This window comes from Cyanistes caeruleus, chromosome 9, assembly GCF_971803275.1.
Source record: "Cyanistes caeruleus chromosome 9, bCyaCae1.hap1.1, whole genome shotgun sequence".
NCBI classification, from domain to species: Eukaryota; Metazoa; Chordata; class Aves; order Passeriformes; family Paridae; genus Cyanistes; species Cyanistes caeruleus.
Window position 1 is genome coordinate 16500252 of NC_141709.1, and position 22752 is coordinate 16523003.

Consider the following 22752-nt stretch of genomic DNA (forward strand, 5'->3'; position numbering starts at 1 on the left):
TTCTGTGAAGTATTTCAGGATAGATTTAAAGTAGCAAGATATGGCTTAGTGTGATCCCACTCTTGTTTTTTATGCTTGGAAGATTTATGGTTGATTTCAATGGGAGTGGGGTCATATTTAGCCCTACTGTATCACAGAGTGAACAAGTTTGAGTTATAGTCTTCTCAAGAATGACTCTTACTCCTGTCGTGGCAGAGCAGAGGCAGCAGTGCTTTTGTGATTTAGGGACATCCTCAGTGGTGACACCAGGCAGTAGACTGCTGTTGGTTTCTGAGCTACTTCTGCCAAGTTCTTCATTTGACTCAAGGGGCCAAATGAACACTTGCTTTTCCAGTAAGTCAACAAAAAGGGCTTTTTCATCCAAGACAAAAATATATGCAAGAAAGCTAAGCTGATGAATGTTGAGAGATGGGTTTAAAAAAGTGTAACCTCACTTTTTCCAGAATATCCTAGGTTTTTATTTAACACTAGAGGGTTTCTTTATTTCTGTTCTTACTTGAGATAGATGGTTACTTGTCCTGGGGTGACTTTATAATGCTTGTATCCCCAGTTAACTGTTTGTTTAAGCTGGATATTAAGTTCTGCACCTTTAAGGCTGGCTCCAAGAGTGAAGGGGGAAGAAGGCGGCACAGTTTGTGCTCAGAAATGGCACTTGCTCCTCTGCATTCTCTCTCACAGACTGTGTCTGCAGCATGGACAGACAGTGGGACAGAGCTCTCCATTGCTTTTACTTAGTTTGTAGCTAGCTGAGGCAGAGAAGCTCCCCAGACTGTGGTTTTTTTTTTCCTTGGATCTGTTCAAACCTGCTGTGGACTGAAACCCCAGCCAAGCCCTGGGAGCTCACTCCTGTGGCCCACCAGGGCCTGGGCACTTTCCATCTCTGGAGGGACTGCTGAGAGACTGAGCGAGCCGAGCTACACCCCACAAGGGGTTATCTCTTCAGAATAGAGAGAGGTTTTATTGTTTACTATTATTCATTTTTTATGATTGTAGATACTTTGCTTGTTAAAGAAACAGTTTTTTTCCACTTTTCTCCAAGGAAATCTTTTCCTGAACCAGTTGGTGGAGGGGCTGCTTGAATCTGCTTTCTAGAGAGATCCCTTTGGAAGTTTTCTCCCAAATTTTCTCTAAACCAGGACATTACTTCAATCAGTGTCAGAGTACTCTGTACTTGTCACTTAAAATAACTGAAAATGCAGAATTGTGAGCACATAATCTTTGCTCCCAAGGCTTGCAGTTTATTTTATTAACAAAAATAAATTGTAGCAGGAAAAAAAATCGTATTTTTGTGGTTATGAGAGGAAAAGATTTTCAAATTGTTCATTAATCTTCCTTCTTGCTCATCTTCATATGCTCATTATTCATCTTTCTCATTTCTGGTTTTACATTTTACCAGTAAAATGTGTGTGATGTCACAGATAGTTGTGAATATCCAGTCTTCATCTCCATTTTTAACTAGTTGTCATGAGGCTTAAGATCTCATATGATAAATAAGACATTTATTTATAGATAAAATATAAATACTTGCTTACCACTCTGGCTTTTTGGTACAGTTAAAAGAATTCCAAGTATTTATCTTAGAATCCTATAAGAAGCAGTATTTAGACTTATGTGGCTTTTTTCCATGTAATGGTATTTTGACTTACAATGACCATGTCCCTAATTGCAACTCTTTACTTATTTTTCCTCCCAAACTTCTCAAGGGGAATATTTAATTTAGTATCATGCATAGCTACAGATCTGCCAACAATGATAACATACAGACTTCTGAATGATTGAGTCATAGAATTAAAACTTCTAGACTATCTATACCCACAAAAAATCACTTGGCAGTGAGCCACCAAAAGCAATATTTTCATTGCTTACATTTTGATTTTTTACTTTAGCTGCTGCTCAAAAAGAAACACCTTGGACTTGAATTGCTCATTAGACTTAAATCTCTTATGTATTATGGGCCAAAATACACTGTCCTATGTAATATGGTTATACGTATGAATTACTTGGTAGCATGGATAATAGAATGAGATCACTTTTTGCTACTGATTTAATACATCAGAATGTAAAACTCACTGTAGTCATGGTCTAAGGAGGTTTCTTTCTTTCCCAGACACATTCTTCAGAGTATTCTCATGCTTAAAATTTCATTTCTCAGAAACTGATATCATTTCAGATGATCTACAAGTATTGCATGTGAGCTGACACTCAGACATACGAAGTGCCATCTATGCACCTGTAGCTACGCCTATATTTGCTATTTCAGACACCCTTTTCTCCTTCCTCTGAGAGGATCAAGAATGCTTGAATGAGTGGAAAAGCAGTGGGTATGATCAGCATTTTCTTACTCTTCTGTTCAGAACAAATACAGTAACTGATGACATGGTCCTATGAGGTCGTTCTCCTTCATGAATTTGCTTCTGGCTCAGTTTTTAGCTCATTTTCTTCTAATGACTCTATGGTTTACTCTCCAACTACTGTACCTTGCATAAGAGCTATTTGGCTGAAAGTAGCTGAGAAAGATACTGTCCACAAACAGTTCTCAGAAATGGTAGAAGTAAGTTCATCTTCTTGCCAGTTGAATTGGTACAGCATCTATTCTTTGAGGGTTTTTTTTTTGGTTGTTGGTTTTTTTTGTTTGTTTTGGTTTTTTGTTTTTTTTTTTTTTTTGTTCTGGGTTATCTGTTCATCTGTTCATTCTTATATTGGATGTGTAGTTGAGATGGAGTATTTTGTTTGTAAGGCTAAATAATTACAGTATTTTCTTTAGATACGGGCCAGCTTTGTTGTCCTTCAGCCAATTAACACAGTATGGTTTATATAGACAAATAGCAACTGAACTTATTTCAGCATTTTTTTACATGGACAGGACCAGTTATTTTAACTTGTGCAATCTTGAGATGAGTTAGTTGTGTTTGATAAATATCTGTGTGCTTTGGATTGTCTGTCATTTTTATGTGCTTTATATCACAAGGTCAAGAATGAATTGTGTGATGCTTAGATATTCTGAACCTGTCATGGTGACACAGGATTGTTAAAACATTGGCACTTGGAGCAATATTCCAAATTATATTTCCTCTGGCTTCTATTTTCCTGGTGGAAGGGAGGTTTAGTTTTTCTTCCACAGGTACTTGCATCTTAGTATTGATGAATAGAGAATCCTTCATTAATTAGTATCGTTGATTTGGCTTTCTTTTATATATTTTAAATGGCCAGCCTGCCTGTATGTGCTTGGAGCTGAACGTCAGTGTATGGTGATCTGAATAATGGAATACTTCATTGTACAGCTTAGATATTTCTTTTGTAATCCCTTTGACTCTTCGAATATGACTTTGCTATGCAAAGGACAACTGATTGTAATGTAAACAAACAAGCAAACAAATCACTTTAACTTAATTGGGACGAGACTTACTTTGACGTGTAGTTTATACAAAGGAGAAAAAAGGTGTCAAAAGATCCAAATATGTGTGGCTCTGTTAATGTTTCTGCTCAGAAATGTATTGTTAAAGCATGAAAACTGTATTACAAGGTCTATAATCTTATGTAAAAATAATGATGGTTTTAATGTTAATTGGACAAGCTAAAACATCTTGCTAGGTCATTTACAAGAATTTAATATTTTCCTTTTCAGTAATGCTTTTGTAACCTCAGATTGAATGTAATTATAAAAACAAAGAATCAATGCAAATAAAAAACAATAGGTAACTCTTATTGTATATATTATAACTAGTTTCAAGTTGTGGTTTTAAAAATTAATTCACTTATTATTATGAAAGAAATATGGCCAAATAATAGTGCCGATAATTTCTTTAAAATTATGGTTACATATAGAGCCTGGCAATCCTGCCTTCGAGGTAGCAATAGGAGCTGTTCTGCTTGCAACTTGTTTCTTTTGAACCCATATGGCAAAATTATGCCTCCCAGAGGTAACTTCTGGTATTGGAGAAAGTTGTTGTGGAGAACAGGGGTACTGAGAGCCTCCTGTATTTATATTCTCAAGAGAATATAGAAATACTGTGGAAGTTGCAGATGATTAGAGAATTGTTGTTCGCTGGTATTTCAGACTCACTTAGCACAGACACAAATTGCTGCACTTCCCGGCATCTTCTGAATCAATTTTACTGTCTTTGTGGTGGCAGAGGGAAAGGATCAGTGATCTGAAGTAATGGAACCAGTCACACATTTAGTAATAATTTACAGAATAGATCAAAGTTTTGCTTAATTTATTGTGACAAAATTGTTGGTCTCATATTGCGTTTAGAAATATTGGTGATTTCTAATCTGGAAGAAACATTGTGGTTGAGGTCTGTGTAAACAATCTTTTCAGTTTCTGTTGTGTTTTAAAAATTAAATAGAATAGGAATTGAATATGACTGGTTTGTTCCAACAACACTCCCTGTTTTATTGGGACAAAATTTATAACTTTTATTATAATTCTAAAATGCTACTTAAAGTTTCTCTTCGCCTATCTGTGTGTTATAGTAGCATTGTAGCCTCATATAGAGATAAATGAAAAAAATAATTTAAGGAAGAACAAGTAAAAATTCTATAAATTTCATTATGGAAAATGTATAAGATGATTTCCATGACAACCATATAATAAGATTCATGTTTACTTTAATTCTGAGTTCTCAATGTCTTTTTAATGACTCTCATGTAATTAAAACAGAATGCATAAATTGAGGTAACATAAATCAGTTTTGTTTGCGCAATGCTGAATACTGTTAATACACGTACAATGAACTGTTTAAGAGCCTTACATGGATATGTCCATTTGTTGCAGAACTGTGAGAAACTGGAAAATAATTTTGATGACATCAAGCACACGACTCTTAGTGAGCGAGGAGCACTTCGAGAAGCAATGAGGTAAGTCTGGGTCACCATAGCAACAGTCACAGATGTGGTAAAGAAAGAGTCATTCTTCATTATTGGGGGAACAAATGAGTTCATTGCCACCATTCAGCTCTATTCTCTAAGGTATTAATTTGTCAGTGGAGAGGCTTCCCTTGAGGCTGTACTTTGGTTTTGAAGCTGCATAAATGTTAAGCCTGACTGCACAGTAAAAAATGTAAATGTTTAATTTGTTATTTAAAATGCTTAAGGGGTGCCTTGCTTTATATTTATACTAAACTGTGAGTGAATGAAAATATTGTTCATCTAAATTCTGTAAGTGTTAAAGCAATTGTACAATGGTGTTTGAACAAACCTGTATTTGCTTTAAATTGAATTTGGTTTTTATGTATGTAGTTCCTGTGTACTCTGATTTTATCACCAAAATTACATGATTTTGGTTTTGATAATGGAATGTGAAAAATCTGTCTGGTCCTTTATGTGTTGTAGAGATGTATATTTTGTTTAATATCATTATATTGTTGCACTTAATACTTATTAGAAAAGGTTAAAATTAATCAGAAGATGAATTTTCTGCCATCCTTACTTGCACTGCAGAGTATTTGGGTACAGGACTCCAAAGAAACTTGCCAGCTATAGTGCCTGGAAAAGGGAGTGATTACTGTGCTGAAAGGTGGTGGAATTGAAGACAGGTTTTCTGAAGCAGCTCAGCGAATAATCAGGAAGATGTTATTTATAGTTTTATCTGTGAATCAGAAAATTATATAAGCTTCACTTTTAAAGCTTTTGAAATTGCATAGTAAAATGTAATGATGCAAACTTAGTGCTTCATCTCACTTGCCTGATATCAGAGTAACTTCTTACGCTTGAAGCAGTGCAGTAAAAAGTGAAAACAACAACAATCCCCCTAAGAATCTACTTGAAAAGATAAATGCACCTCTTTGCTTTGACTGTGTCCGTCCCATTAAATTTATGGATGTGTGTGAATTACTTGATTTGCATGACTTATGTTCATGATGCTCGTCTCATGTATACTGACTGTTTGAAAAGGTATTCTTACCTGCAAGTATTCTGAACATTTCAAATACCACTGCTACAAATAACTGTAAAAATAATGGCATTCACCTTTATAATAGTGATTTTTGCTTTATGCTTGTATTGCTTCATATGTTTAGGGTTTTCTCCCAGGGTGGTTGGTCATCTGTGTATGTAAATCTTGCATGCAGCATCAGTAAATGGAGAGTGATTTAAAATAGAGATTTGGAGAATTTTTGGCAAATGAAGCTACCTTTAGTATTTCCAACAAACTGGATTTCAAGTTGCTTCTGTCCTGTAACAGTGTCCAGGTTTGTGATGTCTTGCAATACATGACTCAGCAGGGATAATATTTTAAAAACTTGGGAGCTGACAGCTCTTCGGTGATCAACACTGAATGGCAAGGGGAGCTTTGGCATTTCAAAGGTCATGTTTCTGTTACAATGCCTGTTTAGAAGATTCTCGTGTTTCTTTGCTGTGCAAAAGCACTTTGCTATCTCATAAATTTGTATCCTGGGTATTTTTGCTGGTGTACAAGCCATTCTGAGAAATAGTTATTGATTGTGAAGAGTGACAGATATTGTGCAGTGCTGGAATTCTCTTAATTGCAGTCAGTATTATATGGTTGGTTGTTTCCTTAGCTGCTTTTTTATTTTGAGACAAAGAAAATACCTGACTTACTCAATTTATACTGTAGTGTGTTTTTATAAGATACTTGAGTGCCACATGAAAGGTGCAAAATGTTTAGAGAGGTATATGCATGTAGGTGTACATACTTTTCTAAATGTGTGTAAAAGACACTTGGTATTTTAGGTTGTAGGGTTCTTTTAACTGCTGTATAGTCGTCTCATTTACTGGGTGGCTGCATTTTTCTGTTTGGATCCCAAGATTATCTATACATATGTAATTCAAATGGTACCTTTTTATAGATTCAAGTTCACTTTTCCTTTCCATGACAAGAGTGGACATTGGACCAGGCATGGGAGGACATAGATTTGCTGACCTCAGTATTATGAGGTGCTTGCCTCCTTTGGACAAGGGAAGCTTGTGGAGCGGGCTGCACATTGCACAAAAGCACTAAAATCATGTGTTCATGAAAGCAACAGCAGCAAAAAATCCTAGTTGGATAGCTAAGTGGATATATGTGGATCTCAGATGAGCCTTAAGTTGAGTGGGCAGTCTGCCCAAATCCTCTCTGATTTCCCAGAGTGGTACTACTGGTCTGCCAGATGAGAAATACAATGAACACGTTTTCCCAGTGCTCCTGTTTGGAACGAGACCTTCCATTTTAACTTCATCTTTGAGAAAAATGGTCAATTTAATATGGGTTTCAGTACACTTCTAGTCTATGAGTATCACTGTGCTCTGCATAAACAAATATTAATATCCAGGAAGGGTTTTGTTCTGTTTCCAGCTCTTCAGTATTCAAATTAAGGACTACATGAAAATTATCTTTCTTGTTTATGTATATAGATGTATGCCAAATAAACTTTCTGAAGGGTTTTGAAATTATTACAATGCCTATGAACTTTCTCTACTTCTACTTTACATTTATTTTAGATTTTGAATGAGATAATGAGCTGATAGTAGTTTGCCATTATTCAGTATATAAAGAGTGGTATTGTAGGAATTTGATTTACTTGTGATTGCACATAAAATCATAAAGCATTCAATTCAGTTAATGTTTTGCTTATTTTGTTAATGTACTCCAAATGTTTTATGTATTACTGTATTTCAATGCAGCTGCAAAGCTGAAGTAAACAATAAAAATCCATTAGTTTTTTTGAATTGGAGCTTATAAATGGACAGACTATTGCTTTGCTTACCTTGAATGTGTATATGATAAATTAATTGGGTATTTTATGTAGTAATTTGGCAGAAAAATAATAGCTATATACCTATAATGTCAGGTTGCATAAGTAAAAGCACTGATCTTCTGTTAAACACAGCTCAATTTGTTTTTAATACATAATCACTGAGAAAAATCTGGATCCAAATCATCAGAATCTAGAATTTAAAGGAGGACTGGTTTGTCTGCTGCAAGGAGGTAAGTATTTGAGGAGCAGGAAGTAGTGTAGCTGGGTGCTGACACTGGTAGTCTTTTCATAGGTGGTGACACCTGATTGTGAACTGCTACAGTAACCTTTACTCTGCAGAAGTAGGGTAGAGTAGCCTTGAGGAGTCTTAAAATTAAGGAAACAATAATGAAACCCCTGCCTCCTCAAATTATAAAGTAACTTTCAGGGAAAGTATGGCAGAAATCTAAACTCAGTTATTAATATCAAATTAGGTAGTAACAAATTGCAAAGATAAGGTTTAGTAAGTTACTGGGTTTAAAAAGGACAAATTTCAGACAGCAGCAGACATCGGCTGGCAGGAATTCTTTTTCCTGCTGAATCTGTTCACTTTGTGTACAGGCACTCATTGTTGTCATCAAGGGAGCGAATCAGAATTGATGAAACTGGGAGGTTGAATATGATCTAAACCTGGGGTCTCTGCATTTTATTGATTGCATACCAGCAAAATATTTTTGAGCATGCATCCCCCATATTTGTATGTTTATACATGTATTACCACTATCCTAATATTTTAAGTGCATTACAGAACACACCCAAGAATGGAAATTAAAAAAAAAGACAGGTAAGGATGAAATAAAGACTACTTAATTTTTTTTTTAACGTTTATTATTTGCACAGAAAACATTTTTTGACATATTTACCATTGACATGGCTTGTCTTGTGCATACTCTGCTTTGGAGATCATTGAGCTGGACCATCTTTCTGGCTCAGAGCAGGGTCAAGTAGAGCAGGTTGCTCAGGGCTGTGTCCAACAAGGATGGATGTTTCACAGACTGTCTAGGCAAACATCCTCACATTAAACAGCAGCAAAACTCAAACAAAAAAGCCACCAACACTGCCCCTGCTCCCCCCTCCCAGCTCTTTGTTTCTTTTAAACCAGAATTCCACTTCAGCATGTGCCTGTTGTTTCTTGCCCTTTGCCTGGGGACTGCTAAGAACTATCTAGCTCTGTTGTCTTTATTTTCTCCCATCAGGTATTTATACATTTTGATAAGATTCTCCCCAGAGCCTTCTCTGCTCAAGGCTGCATGTCCTCATGTCATCAGTCTCTCCTCGTATGGTAGGCACTCCAGTCCCTTAATCACCTCAGTCCCCCTTTCTGGGCTTGCTCCTGTGCATCCCCCTTTCCCTTGGCCTGGGAAACCCAGCACAGGACACAACATTCCAGATCTGTCTCACCAGTCCTGGGCAGCAGAAAAGAATCTCCATTCTCAACCTGCAGGCAATGCTCTACCTTGCTGCAAGGGCTGTCTCATGGTTCATCTTGTCCTTCAGGACCCCCAGGGCCTTTCCTGCAAAGCTGATTTCCAGCTGGCTGGTTGCAGCCTGTACTGGTACCTGGGGTTGTTCCTCCCCAGGGGCAGGATACACTGATGGTCTTGTTTGGTTTTTTGTTTATTTTTAACGTCGTTTCCGTAGGCCTGTTCCTCCAGCCTGTCAACAGCAGCCCAACCCTTTGGAGTATCACCACTCAGTAGGTGGTAGATTGCTTTTGAGCACTGTGTATATGTTACTATGTGTTTTAGACATGTGTCTAGCGTACGTTTCATGAGCCTGGTGACGAAGCCATAGCATTTCAAGCAAAACATACTCCAAATCTAGTGTTACAATTGCTTACTTATCAACTGAGTTGGTAATACACCATGGTGGGTTAAGGCAGTGAGCAATCAGTGAGGCTGGTGAGCTGTTAATACGTAAATGGGTCCTACTCGTAGGTGGATGTAGATATGGTCTGTCTTGTGAACACTCAGTACGTGTGAAAGCTTTGCAAGTGAAAATTAAAGCTGAGTATTTTTGTGTAGTCTTCTTATTATTAAAGGAAAATTGAAACATATTTATTCGTACTTTGAAAAGGGAGAGTTTGCTTATCTGTTTGAATCAGTATAAAAGATACCAAAGTTCATTTAGAATTTTCTTTTGCATTCATGTATTTGCACATGGTTTTGGATAATATGAACAAGGGAGTGAAGCTTCAACTGTGATTTCCAGTTTGCTAGAAACAGTTTCTGTTAATGATGATATTCACTGTTGTCTTGACAACTGTGCAAGCTGGGGTTAGTAATAATCAGACTTCTTTTAATATGGTCTAGACTCTCAGATGTATTTGAAAAATAGTTTCTATGACTGGGCAAAACCCAAGAAAATTGCAGTGTAAGAAGTTCTGGGGTTTCACAAGTATTCATTAGTTTGCAGAGTAAAATCTGGAAATTTAAATGCATAAACAAAAACAAGTCTGCAGTGCAAACTACAAAATACGTAGTAACCAACTTGTTAGGGCTCAGGCCTAAGATGTGGCAAATATGGGTTCGTATTCTAGTTCTGAGTCAGGTGACTTGATTTCCCATTTAAAAAAAAACATCACAGAGCTCTAAAGTTACAGAAACACAGACATGAAGTATAAGAAAATAAGGATAGTGAAAATGTCATGTTAAATGTATTTTTGCTTTCCTATATTGTTCTTGAACTGTTCTGAGAGATAGGACCAATCTCAGGTACATTGAAAGGGAAAGTAAGTTCAAAGAAGTGAAGATTTGATCCAGGTCTCAGAGATTGTCTGTTAAAATAAATCCTTAATGTTCTGGGGATGTGGAAGTCTGTACTTAATTCCAGTATTCCAAAGTTCTTTACTTCAGGAAAGCCTTCAGTACTTTACAGCATTCTCCCGAAGAAGCTGGCAGCTCACATCTTGAACAGATGCACCCTTTACTGGTTAAGAACTGGATGCACAGCCGGGCCCAGAGTGTTGGGGAATGCTGCTGAATCCTGCAGGTAGCTGGTCCTCAGTGGTGTCCCCCAGGGATCAGTACTGGGCCTGGTCCTGTTTATTATCTTTGTAGATGGTCTGGTCAAAGGGAATAATAAAGTGCACCCCCAATAAGTTTGCAGAAGACTCCCAAGCTGTGTGGGAGTGTTGATCTGCTGGAGGACAGGAAGGCTCTGCACAGGGATCTGGCCAGGCTGGATTGATGGGCTGAGGCCAATGGTGTAAGGTTCAATATGGTGAAGGGCCAGGTCCTGCTCTTGGCTCACAACAACCCCTGCAGCGCTGCTGGCTGGGGAAGAGTGTCTGGAAAGCTGCCCAGGACAGAAGGACCTGGGGTGCTGGTCAGCAGCTGCTGAACATGAGCCAGGGTGTGCCCAGGGGGCCAAGAAGGCCAGTGACATCCTGGCCTGGATCAGGAATGGTGTGGCCAGCAGAAGCAGGGCAGGGATTGTCCCCCTGTACTGAGGCACCACCTCGAGTGCTGTGTCCAGTTGTGGGCCCATCACTTCAGGGAAGACACTGAGGGGCTGGAGCAGGTCTGGTGAAGGGCAGTGGAGCTGGGGAAGGGTCTGGAGAGTGAGTCCTGTGAGGAGTGGCTGAGGGAGCTGGGGTTTAGTCCGGAGAGGAGGAGGCTCAGAAGAGAATTTACCATTCTCTACAGCTGCCTGCAAGGAAGGTGTAGGAAGATGTAGCAAGGGTGTTGGCATCTTTTCCCAGATGACAGGACAGGAGGGCATGGCCTCAAGCTGACCCAGGGAAGGTTCAGGTTGGACATCAGGAGGAACTCTTTCACTGAAAGGTTTGTCAAGCATTGCAAAAAGCTTCTCAGTGAGGTGCTGGAATCACCATCCCTGGAAGTGTTTAAGAAAGAACCAGATGAGGCACTTAGTGCTGTGGTTTAGTTGACAGGGTGGTGTTTGGTCCAAGGCTCGACTCAATGATCTCAGGGATGTTTTCCAAACTTAATGATGCTATGAAAGTGGCCACTGGCCTTGTGTGTTTATTTGGGCCTGAGGGAATAAGTCCAAGTTTCTCTTCTGCTGTCTTTTGTATGTACATTTATCTCTAGTGCAATTACTTGAATGCTGCTTGGGGTGTGCTTTTTGGGGAAAATCAAGTGATTGCTTCTTACATATTTAACAAAAATGTTGTGCTGCTTCCAAACTGCAACAACACTTTGCTTCTTGGGTGACCAGCTCATGTTCCTCTGACGTATCTATCTCAGCACCAAGAAATAAACATCCTCTGCCACAGAAGACATATTCATTAGGTAAGCCACTGATTGGCTTATTGATTTAGACCCTTATTTACACTGCATTTGGCTTAGAGATATTCCCTAAAAACATTAACTGCAGAGGTGTTCTCAGAGTGAAAACAAAAAATTCCATAAAGCAGTGGAGTTTAGGGAATGTTTAACTTTCTCTCCTTGGAATTTATTTTCTATATATGCATCTTCACAATTTTATAAATTTACCATATTATTAATAGTATATTATAGATGAGGAGATGCTGCAAAATGTTAGTGTTTCTAGTCACGTTTGGTGTTGCATAGAAATGCATGTATAATGTTAGAAGCACTTGAGAACTTTTAATAGTACTTCCATTATAAAAACCCACGTGGCTAATAAGAGCTTAATATTGAGTGCCATTTTGAAATCAGAACTTCACTATCATTCTTAGTTTACATTACAGATCAAACAGATTGCCAACATCCCTTGCATTACCGAAGCATTAGCCATATGCCTTCGCAGTACAAGGCTGCCCTGGATGAGGATAACTATGACTAACCAAGCTGCTTATGTGCTAGAAGCTGTTTAGTGGCATTAACAAAGCACTGTTAAGCTGGGCCCATGCGATTTTACTGTGCTCTTTGTTGGCTAACTAACTTCTGAGTCACTCGCTAGCCACCCTTTGAGATGAATTGCTCAGATCTGGCCTCGATGGAATAATTTCTGTCTACAGACAGATGCTGCAGAGGTGTAGCACCAAGCATGTATAGGAACCCATGGCATTAATGTAATTATTTTTGTGATAATTATTAGAACTTGCATTGTCTTTGTCATTTCTATGGAGAATTAAAGAACTTCATATTTCTTTTTGCAATTAAAAAGAAAAAGAAAGTTCTGATACATGTTAAGTCTATTTTTTCAAGTGTCAGGTATAACTCACTGAAAATTTTGTGGAACTAGTAATAATGCCTAACTTCTGCACTAAAGAATGTGACTGCATCACTTCATATATATTTTTCAAGTATAAATCAAGAAAATTATAAAGTGCCTTGTTTTGGGCTTGATTGTGATACAGACTGTTCTGTTGAATATCAGCTTCATAATACTTTCCCCCAAAATTTTAAAACTGAAATGAATTTCCAAGTTTGTCAGCTGATTGCTGCCTAGACCTAGTTCAAAATTCTGTATATAATTACTTAATTTATGAGTTATATGTTTATTATTTTTTGGTCCAGTGATAGGCTGGCTTATTTAAATATTACAGGGGAGGAGATCGAGATCAGTTAGATTGTTTTCCTTTGAATGTTCCTTTAGTCACCTGGCCAGGATAAACTGACAAATACAATTTTTACTGACTTAAAATAGTGTATTGATGATGTTTCTGAATGGCAAATATGAAAGGGTACTGAATTTTTTTCCTCTTCCAATCCACAGTGTAAATTTGCAGTTACTTTACATCAGAGGTTTGAATTATGCCTTGTAGTGTATATAACACAGGTATAGAACAAAAGCATTGTGAGCAAAATAGGAAGCAATATAGTAAAATAAATAATATTAATAAAATAAAATAAATAATATTCATTGATTTGGTAACTGCATTATAATTGCTACTTTTGTTGATACACTGAAATGTGCTTAGGCAACATCCTACATGAACGTTTTTGATAAAATCTTGTATATTTCTCATATGCTCTTTTATATGTATTACTGTGACCGAAATATGCTTTGGGTCTGTTCTCAGTATGGTAATTACATCATTCTGGTATTTGTGTGTAGCATTCCCAAGAAATATTTCAGAGGGGAGAGGAGAAAAAAAATCCCTACTTTTTTGTCACTTCACTGAAGAGAGCCTAGTTTTGGTTTTGAATCATTTAGATTTGTGATTTAAAGAAAAGAATTGGATTACAGTCAAAATTTGGTTTTTAACAAACTGCAGGAGATGTTGTCTGATGTTGGTGGTGAAAGAGATTTTGAAAACCACTGTGACAGATGGCTTACTACAAAGACTCCAAAGGTGGCGTGCAGGGGGTGCAGCATTGTACCTTTCAGTGACTAACAGCCACTCGTGTGCAGAGTAGAAAATTGCACTACAGAATCTGGAGTTCACTCCATGGGTTCTCTCTGTTACTTTTTAAAATGCAAAGTTTGAAAATGTTTCTGAAATGTGCTCTTCGCGGCCATTAGCATTCAGGAGGAAGTGCTCTGGATTGGCAGAGAGATAATGTATACAATATGGACTACCAGCCTATACACTTCAAAAAAGGTTTTGGTTTGTGAAATATGAATTTTAATAAAAAGTACAGATACGAGTGAAGAAAATTTGCTGGTGGTTTTGCCATGAGCCATGGCTTTTCATAGATTATTGATGCTTGATTTTATATTGCAGGGCTTTGGAGGGTTTAGGTAGAAGGTGCATTTTACCATTTTAAACCATAGTGAAAGTTGGGAATGCACACAGGAGCTGGGTGTGTTGCATCTTTGGCAAAGAAGTCAGATGTTTTAGTGGAAGATGTTGAAGCTCATGCTGTTTTATTTAGGAATCATTAGTTTAATCTGTAGGCAGTCTATTGAAAGTACCACATTCCACATGTATTTAACAAAGGCCATTTCTACTGTTTTGTCTGCAGTCAGAAACCAATCTCTCTTTACAAATGCTATTCTACATATATTTGTACTTGTTTCTTTTCACTTACTGTAGTTCTCAAAAGTCTGAAAAACTGTAATCCTTTTTCCTCCTTTGTCTTGTCCTTGGACTTTCTGTTGCCATGGGTGTCTTTGAGTACATTCTCTTTGGAGTTCAGGACACAAAGCAAAGCTAAGGGTTTGAGGGAAAAATACAATCTTCATTCAAAATTGCATTATTAGGTAGTGTGTCTTTCCATTGTATGTTCATTGTTGCCAGTAATCATATTTTCTAATTATGGTGGTGTGCTGATTTGGGTGGGATACAGTTGGCTTTCTTCACAGCAGCTGCTCTGGGGCTGTGTTTTGGATTTGTGCTGAGAACAGTGTTGATAACAGAGGGATGTTTTAGCTATTGCTGAGCAGCACTTGCACAGGGTCAAGGCCTTTCCCGTTCCTCACCCTACCCCCTAGTAAGGAGGCTGGGAGTGCACAAGGATTTGGGAGGGACCCAGCCAGGACAGCTGGCACCAACTGACCCAAGGGATATCCCAGGCAGGTATGGAGGGGGAACAAGGGTGAGGGTATTGGGAATTACAGTCTTTTGTCTATTCCCAAGACACTAGTCTGTCAATGTAACATAGTGAATGCATTTCTGGTTTGGCTTTGCTTTCATGTGCAGCTTTCCATTTACCTACTAAGCTTTATCTCAAGCCATTCCATTTGTCACTTTTACCATTCCAGTTCTCTTCCTCATTCCATCAGGAGGGTGTGAATGAGTGGTGAGGCTTGGTTGCTGGCTGGGATTAAACCATGACATGTGTTTAGAACCCCTTGGTTATAATGACTGTTATTAGCTACTTACTTTTTTTCTGCTGCCTCTCAAGAGTTCTAGCTTTATATTATACTGGCTGTTGTGGTTTCTGGATATAAGAGCAAACATCCATTTTCCTAGAAAAATGGATGAGGTGGGGTGTTTCAAAGGGGGTGAGGGTTTTCTGGAGATTAAACTGCGGGTCCAGCTGTGCCCTAAGGTATTTACCTTCCATCAAAATTAATCTGTGCTTTCCGTGTAAACTTCTGAATTTAAGTCCTGTTTATTTACTTGAGACTGTTTGGGAGACCAAAAAAAGATTATCTAAATCTAATGTTTTAATGGAATGAACCTGTTTATTGAAAGTAAGTCTGTGAAGTGTATTGGACTTTTTTCAGTAAGATAGTTGCTAAGAACCAGTACCATACATTTAGCTAATTGGATGCAAAATTTAACAGAAACAGTTTTCTATCCTTATTTCTTCTGAAAAAAAAGATGTTTTACATAGAAATCTGTTTCATTGGAGCTTGCTGTTGAAAAGCTGACGGGCAGCCATTTAAGCCCTGGACCTAGACTTCATGTTTTTCAGGACACCACCCGGAGGCTTTCACTGCTAGTGTCTAAGGCAAGGCTACTAAATCTCTAGGATCTCCAGGACTGAGGAAGGTTAGGATCTCAGGCAACAATCTGTACAAAGAAGCTGCTTACAGAGTGAGACAAATGTAAGGGATGTAATAGATAGTAAAGGAAATTCTCGAGTGACGTCTCCTGCCATCTAGAACACCCAGGACTGCCTGCCTGGGGTGTGCTATGTAAGGTGCACAGAGTATTGGCAGTGACAAGGTTCTTTGTGGAGCAGGCATTTCCAAAAGGCTTCAATTTGTATGTATTCAATGTATTTAGGTTGTTCAGCATTTAGTTCTGGCTTTGTCCAATACTAAAAATCAAGGTGATTTGTGGTTTGTTGGTTGTTTTGTTGGGGTTTTTTTTGTTTGGTTTTATTTTTTTGTCCCTGGGAAGAAAAAAAAAATAGGTTTCTTCTGTAAAATAAACCCTGAACTGTTCTAAATACCACCATAGAATTGCACCCATTGAAATGAATTTAATAATTGATCTGTATATGGAACAGAATATAATGGGCAGAATTTTAATGTGATTTCCATCAGAATACTTACAAAAGACTTGATTTATAACCTATACCATTACAATACAATAATCTTTTAAATCAAGTAAGTTATTTTAAAATAGTATGACTACTTTTTAAACTCCTATTTTTAATAGTATTTAATATTTCTAGTATTGCCACATTAAAAATTAGTGATTACTATTACTATATATAGTATTTTTAAATTTAATAAAGTGATTATGGCTGCTATATTTGTAAAGGCAATTACTTTTATTGCTACTATCAAATAGTAGTGTTGGTACTGATTAATGCCACAAAGGCTTTTCTTACTGAAACTTTGAAAGTTTTTCCACATTTGTGTTCATTAATTAGTATTAACCAAGCATTTCCTTTGTAATTGGTAATGTATCAAATGAAGAAAAATACTTTTAAATTGATATCTGACAGTACTACCAGAAAGACAAGAAAACACTCTTTGAGGAACACTTTAAAATTTAAAAAAATATATATTTATAAAATAATTTTTCTTTTTATCTTCCCTGACATATCTTCCTGTTTGAGCAAAAAGTGGCTTTCCTAGTGCCTTTTCCTGCTTATCTATGTGTTTTTCTAATGAAGAGAAGATAGACTTGAGCACGTGTAGAACAGTTTCTGTTCCCAGGGAGCTGCAGTGACTTGCTTGGCTCTTGGCTGGCTATTACATGTTGGGCTGTTCCTCACAGAATCCACCCCTCCGTCTTCCCATTGCACATTTGCTCGCATGGCAACTGCTGGTGTTGTTAACCCTCTTCTGTCCTGAAGGGTATTCCCTTGTGGCTTCTCAGATTAAATATTTAATTGGGCTGGGAATTGTTCTTCTTGTAATTAAAGAACTATGCAGAGCTGTTTAAAAAGACTTAAACAAGAATGGTTTTATATTTAAAAGAGATTCTGAGTCTGTTGAGCGTGTTCCACTAAAGAGAGCTGTGGTGGAATGGCTGAGAGCTGCTGGAGTGTGTTCCACTAAAGAGAGCTGTGGTGGAATGGCTGAGAACTGCTGGAGTGTGTTCCACTAAAGAGAGCTGTGGTGGAATGGCTGAGAACTGCTGGAGTGTGTTCCACTAAAGAGAGCTGTGGTGGAATGGCTGAGAACTGCTGGAGTGTGTTCCACTAAAGAGAGCTGTGGTGGAATGGCTGAGAGCTGCTGGCCATGTGGCTGCAGTAGCCCAAACAGAAGACGTTTCTTGGGTGCATCTTTCAGCCTGCACTGAGGTGCAGCTGCACAATTAGCAGCATCTGGCCTGGCGTCTCTCTTTGGGTAGCTGGACGAGCACAAATGGCTCCTGTGCGGGGTCGCACGTTTGGTCATGGCCTGCCTGTAAGGTGCCTCGGTGTCCCCTCCCGTGGGAGGGCTGCGGGGCAGCGTGTGCCGGCCGGGGGATGCGCTGCTGCTCCGGGCGCTCCTGGGGACAGGTGGGCGCCTCCGTGCTGCCCCTGGCACAAAGCTGCAGGGACACGCAGCTCTGCGGCGGTGCTCAGGCCTACGGGACTAGCTTAGAAGTAAGCTGAAATAAGTCCTTTTCAGGAAGGGTTATGTCAGGCTTAATGCCAGCTGTTTTGCTGTGGAAACCCTGTGCTTCTGGGCCACACTGCTCACAGACACAGCCATTTTCAGGTGTCTTCTACTATTTGAGATGTAGCCATTCTAGGCATAAACCCTCCTGTGGCCAGAATCATAGGGAAAGGCTGGTTAGCACCTGAGAGGAGAGAGACACACTCTTCACCCAATTGCAGATGAAATCCCAAATTTTCCTTTTATGCTACAGGAAGGCCTTTAACTAGCAGGGACTATACAGAATTTTTTTTGCTTTTTTTTTAGATTAAATAGATCTGTTTCAGTAAGTGTAAAACTAACTCCCTGCTTCTTTGATCAATATTTATTCCTTTATTCCATTATTCCTTTATTCTATTTGGCTACACTGGGTGAATGAAGTCTTCACCTCTAATTTGGAAAGGTCTGAGTAATTTTTTTGCTATTGGCATTGCTAACTATTCTTTCTCCTGCTAGTATAATAATGTATAACACATAAAATTTATTTTGTTTTAAAACTGAAAACAGATCCTTGAAATGCAACTTCTCTTAATATTTTTTCTTCTATCGTACTCATTTAATTCTTGGTGTAAAACAAGAATTCATTGCTTTTGTTCTGAGAGCACGAAGCCACAAGTTGATAATGGTAACTCAATGTTTGTAATATAAAGTGCTGTTCCTGTAGTGTGGTCCAATTACACAATAGTAAAGCAGGGATGTAACGCAGCAATGCTGCTTTCCTATTTGTTTCAGTAAGTTTAGCACAGCGGGAAACGTGGCATTCTTCCAAGGTAATGCGTCAAGCTTACAGTTGGATGGAAGTGCAATGGAAATTATTCCAAGATTTTGCGTGCCAGCTAATAACTCTTGCTGAATGTATGCGACAATTGTCTCGTGAAATGTATTTGATGTTGTTTCATTGCAAGGATTTTACATTTTAATTTTGAGATATCATGGTATTCTAGAGATATATGAAAAAGTTTCTCTTTAGGTGCTGTATTTATGGCATTGTAGTTTTAGTAATCAATTGCAATTTCTGTCTGGTTAGAGATCATGTATGCCGTTTTTAAAAAATCCTGCTGTAGCTTCTGAAATCAGAAAGAAGTACTCCATTAATGAGATCACATTATGAACATTGTTCTTCCAAAAATGTCCTATTTTTTCAGGAAGAATATATTTGAAACAAAATCTTATCTGAAAATATATTCATGATAGCAACAGAATGTCTCCTTTCTTTTTGAAGTGTGGAAAGTAATAATGTATCAGCCATTTGGCAGCTGGGAGAAACCAGAAATGTCGAGGCATCATTTTTGGTAGTCATTTTGCTGTAGAGACCTGGGGGTTGGATAGGAATCAGAATTTTTGCAGTTGGTCTCATTCTTGACTAGCATTCACATTCCTTTAAAGACATTCCCCAATTTAGTAAATATCACTGTTGCACTGTGGTGTCAACCCACTGCAACTGTCTTAAAGATACATTAATATTTTTACAGCTTTGAACCGTCCTCAGCAAAATACTCATTTAAAATACCATGGCAGTGGCTTTATAAGCAGCTCCGTGGTATATCTTTTCATGCTTCAAATGTGGTGAGGAGCAGCCACTGCTTATGGAGCACTAGCAAACAGTTCACAATTAAGGAGTTAATCTTTAGCCTCACTAGCAGTCTTGGAACAGAGGGTGTCAGTGCATACTAAAAACAGTATTGGGTTTTCCTTTTGTGAACCACAGAGAGTTCAGAATACATCAGTTAATTCCAAACAGGCTATTGAATGCTATCATAGGTAAAAATACCAGCTGTACTGCACCTGGTTTGATTTTATGATTATAAAGGTAAAATTCCTCCATCTCTGGCTTTTTTTTTTTTTTTTAAACCCCACTCTCATTTTTTAGTATTCTTAGAAGGGTATCTGACACCTCTTGCTCACAGACATTTTCTCTGTGGTAGTAAGTTTGGGTGTACAGTAAAGATAATAATTACTACTAAGGCTTAAAGCTTTCCAAAGGTCTGTATTTACATATACATATATACACCTTTCTTGAAGCATTTCTGAATGCCTTTGGCAGCATTGATCCAGCAAATGGAAGGTTGATTCTCATTGGCAGTATTTATTGTTCCAGAGGGTGTGTTTGTTCTAGCTGGTGGGAGTTGTTTCAACACTCACATGTGAAGAATGTATAAAGGAAAATAAAGAACACAGGAGATGCTCAGGGGTTAATCAGCCAACCAGCAGCCTTGGCCCATGCTCCTGCAGGCAGAAGTAGTGTCAGGTTTGGGGGAAAAAAAAAGAGTGCTCAGCATCAAGACCCTGCACAGGTCCAGTAAAGCAAACTGCAGACAGTTATTAATGGGACTGAAATTGAGGATTAATCGCTACTGATATCCCATAGTAATTCCTACTAACATCAAGAGCACCAACAGATTCTCCGTGCGGTTAATATGGTGAGCTTGCTGACTACAAATGTGTGTTGTGTATGTTGTCAGCATTTAAGGGTCCTTGTGCATGAGAATTGCCTCACACAGTGGGGAGTGAAAGAAGAGTGTGTTGAGTGGACGAGGGTACATGCTGATTTGGCAAAGGACATAGGATGAATTCCTGGGTCAATAGTGATAATGATCAAGAGTGCCATTCTGATGAATAATTAAGTATGGGGTGGTCAAAATTTTCCTCTCAGTAGTAACATAATTCGGCATAGTATGTGCCAATGTTTAATGAAGAATACACATTTGGGATTGTCCAAACTAGTCTTAGGCTCTTACAGCTGCTTTCAGAGCTTTGATTTTTCCGATTGTAAAAAAAACCAAAACAAAGCAACTGCCCCCCTTCCCATTTGACATCACCTGTCAGGGGTTTTGGGCACAGCAATCACAAAAAGAGGATCAGAGATAAAGATCAAAAGCACAGAGTGACAAAACAGGCTTGTCCCTGGATATCCTGGATGAGAGTATCTGCTCAACACCTTGCTTTGCTTTGATGACTAGTGCTGACACTGTGATGGTGCTGCTTTTTCAGTAACAAAACTCTGGCTGAACCACTGAGTCAGTAACATGCTGTGATTTTTTTTCACCTATTTCCTTGCAGACAAACAAACATAGAGTGAGAGAACGAATCATTACAGTATGCATTTCTAATGCTACAAGGAGGCCTGAATTAGAAATAAAAAAAGAAATCAAAGCTCCATGAAAATAAATAGCATCTTATGGATGCCTATCAACTAGGCATCCAAAGCCTCATACCTACTGCTGTACAAAGCAGAATGACTGGAAAGTTTAAACTTGGTGTTTTGTTTATTGTTATGAACCACTCATTAATTCCCTTGTTAAATTTTCTAATTTAATGTTTTCCAGACCTTCAATTATTGTGGCACTGAATTTTCACCAGTAAATTTGTAATTATTTCTGTGCATTGTGTGGCAGTGTTGTCTTCTATATTTAGTGTGGAAATCCTTTATGACAGTAGTAGGGTAAAATAATTTTGAGTGTTGGGAGGTGAAAGGACTGTACCACTCAGATGAAGTGAGGATTATTTCTGAAAGCATAACCTACACTGTTGCTGTCATAAATATGTTTTAGTGTTTTATTTGCTTTTATATTTAAAATTACAGTTTGATGGTTAACATTGGAAATTACTACAAGAAGGGAAAGGAAACTTTCAGCATTTTTATACTGCACCTTGGCTGCAGTTGGAACAATGGGTCAGTGGCACTAATTATAGTCTGGTAGTTTGCTCATTATATTTTACCTTTCTTCCAATGGATGGAAACCAGTCAGTTAATACCTTTAAGTCTTTTATTTATTTTTTATATATTAAAAAAATGTAAGAAAAAAAAGCAGTGGGGAGGATTTTTTTCTCATCATCGTCTCTGATTGCCAAGTTATTTGTATGTAGAAGGAAGATTCTTTTGGTATAATCAATCTGCTGCTACCCATTTTACTGCCAAGCATTCCTTCTCTATGGTAGCATAATGTTACCTAGGGAACAGCTTAAAGCTGACACATACAGTGGTGCCACAAATTAATTTCACAGTTATCAGGATATAGGGTGATAACAACAACATGAGCTACTGTGAAATTACCATTGTTCCTATTGAGTTACAGTGTAATTATTACTTTTGTGGCAACTATGCAAATAACTCATGTCACCACTGTAGGATGGGATGTGCTTTCCTTTCTCTGATTCAGTACTTTGTGCTCCACAGACATCTTTATGTGCTATAAACTACAGCTCTGCTTTGAATTAGAAGCTAAATATGGTTATATCTTGACCAAAAAAAGAGAAAAGCTTAAAAAGAGAAAAGCAATAGTTAAGAGACTAAAAACCAAAATGTATTGCAGTCTGTCCATTATCACCTGGAATCAGGTCTACAAATATGTGATAATTTAATAAAATAATAAGCACAATGTTATTCTCTCATTCCAGGATGAACGAACCTTCCTTCAAAAAGGGAGCTTTGCATTAGTTACTTGTATTATGGGGCATTTTCAGGTTTCTTTCCTGCCATTTTGGTTTGTTAAAAGGGACAAGTAAAGAGATGTTTGATTACATTTATTCTTACTGAGAGGTAGGAAAAAAAAATTGTGGAGCGAGGTTAAGATGCTGTTTGCAGTATAATAATATGGAATGTATCCTTGGCCCTGGATATTGGACCCTGGTTAAAACAAGACAGCTG

At 38.0% G+C, this 22752-nt stretch overlaps 1 protein-coding gene across 6 annotated transcripts in view; it reads left to right on the plus strand.

The window, feature by feature from the left end:
• DPYD (dihydropyrimidine dehydrogenase) overlaps positions 1-22752 on the plus strand; it is a 347633-nt gene that overhangs the window by 46540 nt on the left and 278341 nt on the right. For all 6 annotated transcript variants that reach the window (XM_086842923.1, XM_086842920.1, XM_086842919.1 and 3 more), the window contains exon 3: positions 4778-4860. In XM_086842923.1, the coding sequence (XP_086699049.1) occupies positions 4856-4860 (5 nt within the window). In that variant the 5' untranslated portion in view covers positions 4778-4855. The remainder of the gene's footprint in view (positions 1-4777; positions 4861-22752) is intronic.